The sequence below is a fragment of the Nicotiana sylvestris genome, chromosome 7 (genome assembly GCF_000393655.2).
Source record: "Nicotiana sylvestris chromosome 7, ASM39365v2, whole genome shotgun sequence".
NCBI lineage: Eukaryota > Viridiplantae > Streptophyta > Magnoliopsida > Solanales > Solanaceae > Nicotiana > Nicotiana sylvestris.
The window spans coordinates 124,058,935-124,070,441 of record NC_091063.1 but is presented as its reverse complement, the minus strand read 5'-3'; the positions used below and the strand labels follow the sequence as shown (position 1 = coordinate 124,070,441).

At 31.8% G+C, this 11,507-nt stretch overlaps 1 protein-coding gene across 1 annotated transcript; it reads right to left on the bottom strand.

Moving 5' to 3' along the window:
• Window positions 1–443: 443 nt before the first annotated feature.
• Window positions 444–2,429, bottom strand: LOC104213882 (non-specific lipid-transfer protein 1). Its single transcript, XM_009763442.2, has 2 exons — window positions 1,834–2,429; window positions 444–690 (listed from the first exon to the last, which is right to left on the bottom strand). Exons 1-2 carry the CDS (start codon window positions 2,166–2,168, stop codon window positions 681–683), a joined length of 345 nt encoding a protein of 114 aa, XP_009761744.1. The 5' UTR covers window positions 2,169–2,429; the 3' UTR covers window positions 444–680.
• Window positions 2,430–11,507: the final 9,078 nt, after the last annotated feature.

Genomic DNA, 11,507 nt, shown 5'->3' with positions numbered 1-11,507 from the left:
AAAAAATCATTTTTATAAAACGGTGACACCGAAACCAATGTCAGGTGGCGACTCTGAGTTAATCCTTTTGAACACCATTTTTGTCACTTTCTAATTGAAAACCTTTTTGAGATTTACAAATCTTTTTATATTTTTGAGAGGGTTTAGTGAAGTTTGTAAAAAAAGGGGTGTCACAGAATGTAAATTTACTATTAGTCGCCACAAATCACATTGGCTAAATAATACTCTTCTTTAGAAAATAATTATATACTCTTTTACCATAAATATTCAATATATTTTGAAAAAATATTATCATAGAATTAACCTATTATTAATTAAAAATGAGGCTCTAAATATTTAGGGGCCTAAAGCCATCGCTTCATTGGCTTTACCTAATGGCCGGCACTGATTAACCTTTCAACCAAAAAAAAAGACATTAAGTCATATAAGATAGCAGAAAAAAGTTAAAAAGATAAATATATGGATTCATAAGTAAGATCCATAATACAACAGCCAATTTATTACACAGTACTGGACTATGAGTTCGAGGGACATACAAAAAGGAAAAAAGAGACAACAACTTGATACAAAATACAAATGGATCCATAAGTAGGATTCTAGACGAACGCATCTTATTTTTCTCTTCAATATTGCACTACTTCCAAATTGTGCGGGGTAAAATTGGCTATATCTCATCAGCCTTACTGGACCCTGCATAACAAGTCGAACAAGCAAACATCAATATTCAATACACATGCTGCCATGTCCAATACGGCAATACTCTATTTCAAAGAAAATTCACATATCAAATATTATGTATTTACTAGCTACTGTGCAAGTGTTCTATTATCTGCTTCTCTACACGACAGAACGCTATGAAAACAATTTATACTCCCTCTGTTTCTGGGTAACTAAGTAAACATGTATTTCCTCTTTGGTCCATTCCAAAACGAATAATCCCTTTTTAAATTTGGTAACAATTTAACTTAACTTACAATTCTACCTTTAACGAGAAATTGTTATAACCAAACAAATACCCTGGGCCTCTTTTTGACTTATTTAGGACCACAAATTATAAAAGTCTTCATTTTTTCTTAAATTCCGTGCCTAGTCAGACCGGTTCACATAAATTGGAACGGAGAGAGTATTATTTGATCCTCTTCCTCCAAATCCCTCTACATAAAATGAAACGGGGAAACAAAGAGTTCTAATTTATATTGGTAATATATTATGCAAGAACTAGTTTTAAAAAGTAATTGAACTCCCTATCTCGCAGTTTTAATCCCCTTGCACTATTTAATGGTTTGTTTGAGTCCAATCTCACAATGTGGTCCCACGTGATTGTTGAACAAACATTAGAGCAAATTACCCGAAATCAATAGTAATGCAGTTTGTTTGGAAAGAGCAGGTGGATAATCCTCTCAATTTTATTTTAATGACAGTGTTAGACTAAACACGAAATTTAAGAAAGCAATAATGAAAACTTTTGACACATATCAAAAGTACCCTTAAATTTGTAGCTTTAAACATAGGCCTAACATTTTTAGGAATATAAGAACATGTCATTTAGAGTAGAATAAAAAAGAAGAATTAGCCTAAATAGTTGCTTATCAAACTACTTATACTAAAAATAATTGGCGGATGTATGCTATGTGTATAATTTATGTATAATACTTTATGTGTAACGGTGTACAATTAGTATGTACGCTATTTATAGAGACTCTGAAAAAATAAATAGTGAATTCCCTTGGTTACTTGTATAAAGATTCCGAATAAAAAATTTAAAAGATAAGAGAAAATGAAGCAGATAGAATATAAGGATAAGGATAGCATGAGAGAAAGAAAGTGAGGTACTTGGAGCAGTCAGTGGAGGGGCTGATATTGTAAGGAATATTGACACCACAAGTACTAGGGAGACCAGCAGCTTTGCGTAAATTGATTCCAGAAATAGCACCAGCAGCTGATTTCAGGCAAGTGCATGCAGTTTGACGATCTTGTGTAGTCCTTGCAGCATTCAACAGACCCTTAACGCCACTGCAACAACGTCCCAGAGGCCCCTTGTTTCTAAGATAAGGAAGACAAGGTGCCAAATTCGACGTAACTTGGCCACAAGTTAAGGCTTCTGCATGGGGTGCAGCTACCAACATGCACAATACCACAAAACATGCAATTTTCCCAGCCATTTCCATTGTTTTAGAGGAATAAAAGAAGAAGATGAAGCTGTAAAACTATTAGTGGGATGAAGTAGCTAACGAGGGGAGGATATAATAAATGCTTTGGGGAGTAGGAGCTAGTGTTGGATACAGAACACTATAGGACCTTAGGGCTTTTATAGGGAGAAAATTGGATTTGATTGAGAGAATTAATTATCTGGTAGGTAGTTGGGTTCTATTCAATGCTTTGAAATTAGGGTAATGTATCAGCTGGTGTTGAGGGAAGAAATTTGACATATCAGTCTGATTATTTTATATGATTTATATTTATTGACATATTAGTTGTCTGGTGAAAGTATCTGTTATATAATAGGTGGAACCAAAATTTTAACTTTATTATATTTTGTATTTTAGAACAATGTCTTCAACCGCTAATAAATAAATTCAAATTTTAGTATGTATATATATTTGTAATAAATTTGTTAACACAACTACATTAATTAAAGTAGGCCAGATCCATATTTGGGCTTCTGCCTCTACACTTGCTCTATTATATAGTACTCATAATCACATTCGCACCAATAAGCAATTCTCTAGCAATGCTCTATTATATTACTCATAATCGCCTGAAAATCAACAACCTCTATATATGATAATTGTTATGAATAGTTTGTACATTGGATACTACATTGGATGCTACATTGGATGCTCATGTTGTGAATAACTTAAAGATTAAATCTCCTACTTTATGTCCATCATCTTTACTTTTTATGCCTATAAAAGACTATGTAATTGCAATGGAAAGACACACACAATTGGAGAAGAAATCTCTTCCTTCTCTTTATCTCCATTTCTTGTTCATGTTTTACTAAATTGCTTTTATTTTCTTGTTCTATATTGTTACTTTGAGTTATATTTCATAACACGTTATTAGCACGAAGTCTCTAACCTTAAGGTTGAATTCCACTTCCGGTAAGATATATCTGGATGATCTATTGTCATAATATAAATTGAGCATCTTGTTCATGAATATAGTATAGTTAAATTTCCGTGAACTAATAATAGGTGGCATGCGTTAGACTACATAATTTACAAAATTACAATTATATTTTATTATGTATGCTTATGGTTTTACCTTATAATACAATTTAGTATACCTAGTATAATGATTATACATTAGTTTACTGTCACATATAATTAATATAATAATAATAATAATATTCGTAACTATTTTATTTTGATAAGATAAAATATTAGTATAAGAGGTATGTACTACACCAAATTTTTCATTAATGATAGTTCTTATCAAATTAACGTGTTCAATCATTTCTATATGGAAATATATGTCTTTATTTGCTACATCTCTTATCGGACAACGATAATATTCCAAGTAAGCCGCATTCTATCATTTCTACTCCATCTTGTGGTATGAAAATTCGGCACAATTTTTTTTCTTTAACTAACTTTGGAGCTTAGTTCCATTAGAAACTGTGAAATAATTTATACTTTGGTACAATTCTCATGGCCTTTTAGTTTCACGGACAGATATATATTTGATCGGAATAGTTATTAAGCTAATCAATTCTTTCCTTGTTATTGTTTACTGCCTTCATTGGATTGTTCATCTAATTATATGAACTAATGACTTTAAAAGCAAAGTAACATGGTTTTGCTGGTACTTGACAATAGTGATATCATTATGTTTTATAGCTAGCTAGCCTATTGGAATATGTAAACTGTCTAGCAAAATATTATTACTTTCTTATTAACTTTCTGAAAATTGAATTGTGATATATAATAAAGCAACAATACTAGTTATGTAGCATGTCAAATCACTTAACCAAATTATTACTGGAATTGCTTGATAAAGACCTTAGTGCAATAAGGGTATTCATATTAACCAGTATTGTTCCTACATGTATTTAGTACATTTTAAGTCATGCGAATTAAGTTATATAATTTAATAATATATACCATGCACTAACTAGACATACGGTTTAGACATATTTTGGTATTATCTAATTTACGATTTTTGTCAAATTATTATGATATTTTTATATCATATTTATGCACCACTTAATTCATTTTATTCAAATTAGCGGACGTGATATTTGCTTTGAGTTATTGAGATATTGATGTCCAATTTTTAATCAATACCACAACAATTAGTTATTTAGTGTAGAATAAATATTTTTATAGTGTTAGTTCATATGAACTTACAAATATGATATCACTAGAGCACTTATTGGTTTTATGCATGTAATCATTATAAATTGGCATTATTTTTAAAGCTTGGGATAAGACATGAATTTGAATCCTGATAGAGTTTCAAGTCATTAGGGTCAAACATGCCTTTACATGGGTAATACATTAGATTCGAGTCCCAATGCACCATATTGATGATATAATGATGACTAAAAAAAATAATATATTTTTTATTAAAGGCATAAGATTGTCCCACTTGATTTGCTTCATTCTTGAAGTGAATGTGGTAGCAGTACATAATAAGTTTAAATGAAGATATGTGGTTGAACAATGAACGTGGGCGTTCCAAAGATCAAAATAATAATAATCATCACTATGATTTTAAAGGAAAACAATAAGGGTTCTCAAAATAGTCCTTCAAAATGTGAAGGCAATGTTTACCATAAAAATGGTATGAAAATAATAAAGCACGTCGCTGATTATGATCCATTCCTTGAAGAGAATGTGACTTGTGATAAGCATTGAGAATGCAAACCCATTCCTACAGTTGAATGTGACAATATGTGATAAAAGCAATGAATAAAGATATGCAATTCATGATTATATGAATACCACACAACTCACCTCTAAGGGAGGTTTGAGTGAAATAAAGAGAATAAATATTATTGTGTGATTACATAAATATGTCATTGGTCGCGTACATGTGATACGCCAAATATTATTTTGCCATGCCTTATAAAAGTTATTAAAGTCAAAATTAAAGTAATAAATGATTTTGCTTATGATGATTTTGATCATGACAATTTATTATAATATAAGTTTCTCTGTGAAGGAGACATTTACCATATGAGTGGTTTGATAAAATATCGTGTAGTACAAAAGTTGTTAAGAGCTCCGGATGAATAAAATTATTCATGACATTGATATTGTAAAGTCTTAGAAGAAACTTTTTGAGTTTCAAATGTACAAGTCAAAGTGATTATCATATTGAGACAATAAATGAAAGGAAGATTGAATATATTCATATTTCTATAATCATATCGGGTAAATATGAAAGGTTACCCAGTTTTATTTCTATTTGTACTACACAAATATAAGCATGATGCTTGAATCATATGCCACAAGTAAACTAGAGGTTTACTAAAACAAATATTAGTTGGCATAACCGGTTGACCATCCCGGTTCAATTATGATGCGAAAAAAATTAATTGAGAATTACATTGGCATATATTGAAGAATAGAAGATTCTTCAAGAATTCTCTTATGCTGCTTATTCTCATGATATACCAGTTAAGGTAGGGATTGCATCCCTTGATTTCTGGAACAAATAAAAGGTGATAAATATATGGGCCCAGTCACCTGCCATGTGAACCGTTTACTATTATATGGTTTTAATAGATGCATCTATTATATGGTCACATGTGCATTTGTTATCAACTTGTAGTTTGGCTTTTGCAAGATTTCTTGCTCAAATTATTAGAGCACAATTCCAGAATATAAATTATGATAATTTATCTTAATAATACTGGTTTAAATCCAAGTGGGTTTAGCAGAAATTGTATGCCTCCAGTTATATCTAAATAATTGGTTATGAGAACAAAACTCTCAAAAAACGAAATTTTGTATGAGATGTATTATTTAATAGACAATAGTACTTGTACGCATCTAGCCAAGTTATGAAAATTTCTTCCTATCACAATCGGTTCAGGGTCAGGAACCAAATAATTTTTATATAGAAATATGGATGTGTTATATGATTTAATTATTCCACCACAATGCACAAAGATGTGTTCCCAAAGAAGGTTGGGAAATGTGTTGGTGATCCCAACATTAGGGGGAGAAAATGGCAGGTGAGAAAGTGATACGTGAAATGAATTATTATGAATACATATAGATCCTCGTACAAGAAAATATGAACTTGAAGTTCAAGTGATAATTCATTTACAAATTATTGCCAGATGCATTTGTTGACCCAAAGCTAAATGTCATATTTCAGCTGCTAATGCTCCAAATAGAATAAAGTCCATGGGGACATAGTCTATGCCACGCATAAAGCGTAACAGACCAATCGGTTCTAAAGATAAAACTCCTTGAAGAAGGAGAGGGGCAAATATTCAAAATGGTCATAAAAAAAAGGCAAATGATCTAGAAGAGCACCACAACATAATATTTCATAAGACCTCATGGGAGAGACTCAGGTACCTGAAATAATGAGATAAAGAGATCTCAATAAGTTATGTCTTTATTAGGTAATAATTGGACCGATATAAAATGATCGTCGACGATATTGTTAACATAATGTAGCGCTTAATATTATTAATATTGACGAGTATCTTGAGCTCAAATCTGTCATGAAATTTGGACAGATAAATAATTGGCCAAATAAAAAATACGCAATGAAAGTTGACTTCACTTGAAAAATATAAAGTTGGATGGAGTCCCAACACCTGAAAGTATAAATCCAGTGGAGGTAAATGTGTTCTTGTGCGAAAAAGGTCAAGTCGATAGACATAAAGATGACTTGTGTCACAAGAATATTTGTAAATATCCTGGCATTGATTATATAGAGACATGTTCTCTTGTGGTGGATGTAGTCATTTAAGATTTTAATCTGGCAATACATGAAAAACTTGATATGCGTATAATGGAAATCATTGAAGGATTTAAATTGTTCAGAAGCATATAAAAGTTTTCGAGAAACTTGTTCAATAAAGCTTCAGAAATCTTTATACAGATTGAAACAATCAGGTCGTATGTGGTACAATCGCCTGAGTGAATACCTGTTGAAAGAAGGGTACGAGAATGATCCAATTTATCTTTGTGTCTTTATAAAAAGGTCTGGATCTGAATTTGTTATAATCGTCGTGTATGTTAATGATTTAAATATCATTGGAACTCCTCGGAGATTTCAAAAACAGTAGACTGTTTGAAGAAAGAATTTGAAATGAAAGATCTTGGAAAGACAAAATTTTGTCTTGGTCTACAAATTGAGTATATGAAATATGGAATATTTGTCCATCAATCAACATATACCGAAAAGTTTTTAAAGCGATTCTATATGGATAAAGCACATCCATTGAGTACCCCGATGGTTGTGAGATCACTTGATATAAAGAAAGATCCATTCTGACCTCATGAAAATGATGAAGAGCTTCTTGGTGCTGAAGTACCATATCTTAGTGCAATTGGGGCATTAATGTATCTTGCCAATAATTCCTGACCAGATATAACTTTCTCAGTAAGCTTATTGGCAAGATTTAGTTCTTCGCCAACACAAAGACACTAGAATGGTATTAAACATATATTCAGATACCTCCAAGGGACCATTGATATGAGTTTATTTTATTCAAATGAATCCAAGCCATCATTGATTGGTTATGCAGATGCAGGATGTTTCTCTGATCCACACAAAGGTCGATCTCAGACAGGCTATTTATTTACAAATGGAGGTACAGCCATATCATGGCGTTCAACAAAACAAACTATGGTTGCTACTTCTTCAAATCATGCAGAGATAATAGCCATTCACGAAGCAAGTCAAGAATGCGTTTGGTTGAGATCGATAACTCAACACATTCAACAAATATGTGGTCTTTCTTCGAAAGAGAATATTCCAACAATATTGCATGAAAACAATGCTGCATGCATAACTCAATTGAAAGGAGGATATATCAAAGGAGATTGAACAAAGCACATTTCACCGATTTTTTTTTACTCATGATCTTCAGAAGAATGGTGAAATAGATGTGCAACAAGTTCGTTCAAGTGATAATTTGACTGATCTGTTCACTAAGGCATTACCAACCTCAATATTTGAAAAGCTGATCTATAAGATTGGAAAGCATCGTCTTCGAGACATTAAGTGATTTTTCATCAGGGGAGTAACTACACGCTGCACTCTTTTCCTTAACCAAGGTTTTGTCCCACTGGGTTTTCCTGGTAAGGTTTTTAATGAGGCAGCAAATAATGCATATTATAAATAACTATGTACATCCCAATATTTTTTTTGTAAGTTCTTAATGAGGCACATTATCTTACATGGACATCCAAGGGGGAGTGTTATGAATAGTTTGTACATTGGATACTACATTGGATGCCCATGTTGTGAATAACTTAAAGATTAAATCTCCTACTTTATGTCCATCATCTTTACTTTTTATGCCTATAAAAGGCTATGTAATTGCAATGGAAAGACACACACAATTGAAGAAGAAATCTCTTCCTTCTCTCTATCTCCATTTCTTGTTCAAGTTTTACTAAATTACTTTTATTTTCTTGTTCCATATTGTTACTTTGAGTTATATTTCATAATAATAATTACTTAATTAGGAGTAGTATATTTCTGAACCACACCATATTGAAGCACACCTTTTGCTTCTTTAGGAGTAGTTAGGCTTTGAAGTATAGTGCATATCAGGTTCTTGAAACAATATTCATTGCATTTTAACCCCATGTTTTACGGTTTAATATTTAAAATTAAACACAAATGATTTCGCAAATTTTTTGAAAATTCAACATGGTCAGTGAGATTATAAACTGATGATACACTGCTGGTGGGAAAAAAATTATTTTCACTTAAACATATTAACTTTTGTACTTTAGTTTTTTTCTCCTTCCCCTAATTCTTGAGCAAAATAGTAGCATTCAATTTAATAGGAGGAGACAAAAGATAAGGTCCACAGTCTGACCAAATCTGCTATAGATTGCATCAGGTTGTGCTACCTCAATAATGAATATTGCCGTTGCCCTCTGCCGTTGCCCCCTTTCTATTTCCTACCACTCCATTTGTCGGTGCTTGGTAAGCCACTACTTGTTTCTACTCCAATCTTTCCTAGTTAGAGTTTGTTCTTTTCTTTGGGTAAGAAGTGAAAAGGAGAGCTTTGGTGCAATGATAAAATTAAGTTGTCGTTATGTGATCAAAAGGTCAATGAGTTCAAATCGGGAAAATAGTCTCGGGTTGAAATTAAAGGTAAGTCTATGTATATTAGACTCAATGTGTGGTCAGATTGTTCCTCGAATCCTGCGCACAGAGAAAACTTAGTACATATGGCAATCCCATTATTCTTGTTTTGTGCAGTAAGTTTTATATATATATATATATATAAGCTAGTCTATCCTTTCTTTTTCTTCCATTATTTGTTTGGTAACCATGACAATCAATACGACGTACTTGTATGAGCTATATATGAGCTACGTTTCTTTTATGCATGTATAGCTAGCTAATTGGAAAATAGAAACTAGCAAGTATATATTCCGCCTAACATATCCCTTTTCTTTTTGCCTAGCTTATGTAGGCACCGAAAGTGTCGCATAATTTTGAAAAACAATCGGTAAGTATTTTCAATGTTGAGGATATAATTAAGGTCAAAAACCTTTTACCAGTTTAATCTTTTAATCTTTTTGATGAAATGGTGTAAGTTACATAGTTAAACATTCATATATTAAAAATATAATTAAATAATTTAAGTTTTTAAATAAGACAATCACACAGTTCAATAATTAATCGCTTATGCTTCCTATATAACGTTATGTTTTGCAATTTTCTGCAGGTAAAACTCATAAAACTTCTCGAGTTTACAATCTGCATACTCTTTTCAGCTACGTGTCCAACTCCTTTTTCAGTTGTGGAGTTTCACTAATCGGCTCTTTTTTCACAACTTATCAATTGTTCTTTTTGTATTATACAACATTACAACGAAATTTCGACATGCAAAGTTAAACATTCTGATTAATTAAAGGGACAGAACCAGGTAAAATCAAAATGTAAATTATGGAAATCGTAAAAGGACAGCAATCATATGGACCCCAAATAAGTTGAAATTAAGGATCAAAATTAGTCAAGCAATGACAGTATATGTTCACACTGTAAAAGCACAACAATTATATGGACCCCAAAAGCATTAAATGATAGTTGGGTGGGGTGCTAGGGAATCGGGATCAGATGAATGAATATGGCAGATACACAATGTCAAAATTTGAATAAGCAAACAAATGAATGAATCAAAACTATGGCAACGATATCCTTTTATATATTTAAACTCAATATTTTTAGTTTGCTTATTATATACCTATATATCAAAAATTCGACGAAATCATGTCTCGTGACACCGTTTGAGGAAAGATCAATCGCCCCCTCCAGATACATGTCCGGCTTCTGCATTAATTCCTTCTATATATATCTGAAAGTAGCCTGTATTTCCATTTAACAAAAATAGACGTACACAAGGCTTGATTTCGTCTCGTTAATCAGAAGACTTCTTAGGAAATCCCGAATATCTTTTTCCGATTGCAGAGTGCATTTGCTTTCAATCACAAGACATTATTCGTTTGAAATGAAATACGTCCGTGAACCAACCTTATTATTGTACGTTCCTCTTAAATATTTAACTAGTATTAGTAAAAAGAACGATCTACACCATAAAATTTAATATGTTAGTGTTAATACCATCTTTACAACCAAACATTAAAAGCATATTAAGACTCCGTAAAACTTTCATTCCATCTCCTAATAAATATTCCATAAAAAATAATGATGCTATACAATTTGCTTGATATAAATATTCCACGAAAAATAATGATGCTATACAATTTGCTTGATATGAAGCAATTGATGCTATACAACTACTATGACACGTTGATTGGGTGATCCATCCAAGTGGGGCAAGATTTCATCTACAAATTCTCCTAATGTTGCTGAAATATTGTTCCTCCTATATGTAAAATACACAAATTAATAATGAAAAAATAATAGTAATTGAATCTATAACTAATTCAATTCATGGTTGCAAGCGTACTCATGATCCTCAAGCTTCAAGTTCATAAAGGTACTTGTTTTACCACCTTGATTGTACGATTCTACGTTACCATGATCAATAACTTCTCCTATGACATCTCCCACATTTAAATAAATAGTTATAAATAAGGTGATAAAATATTCAACAAAAAATAGCGAAAAGTAAAACAATTATCGAATAGTTCATTCTCGTCAACCTCAAGTTGATTTGTGTGATGCTCATAAAGCTTAAAGTTGAAGATATTCAAACTAAACTGTGAATCACTAATTTCATCCACACTCGTCGTATGAGAAAATGTCAGTTTCAATTTATGCTTGCTGGTCTTAATTTTCAGATTTTTTGGTCCAACCACAAAGTTTTCATAACGTACAATCCC

What these genes read in the sequence shown, in the direction of transcription:
- LOC104213882 (XM_009763442.2), bottom strand. Translation starts at nt 2,168, where the DNA reads ATGGAAATGGCTGGGAAAATTGCATGTTTTGTGGTATTGTGCATGTTG.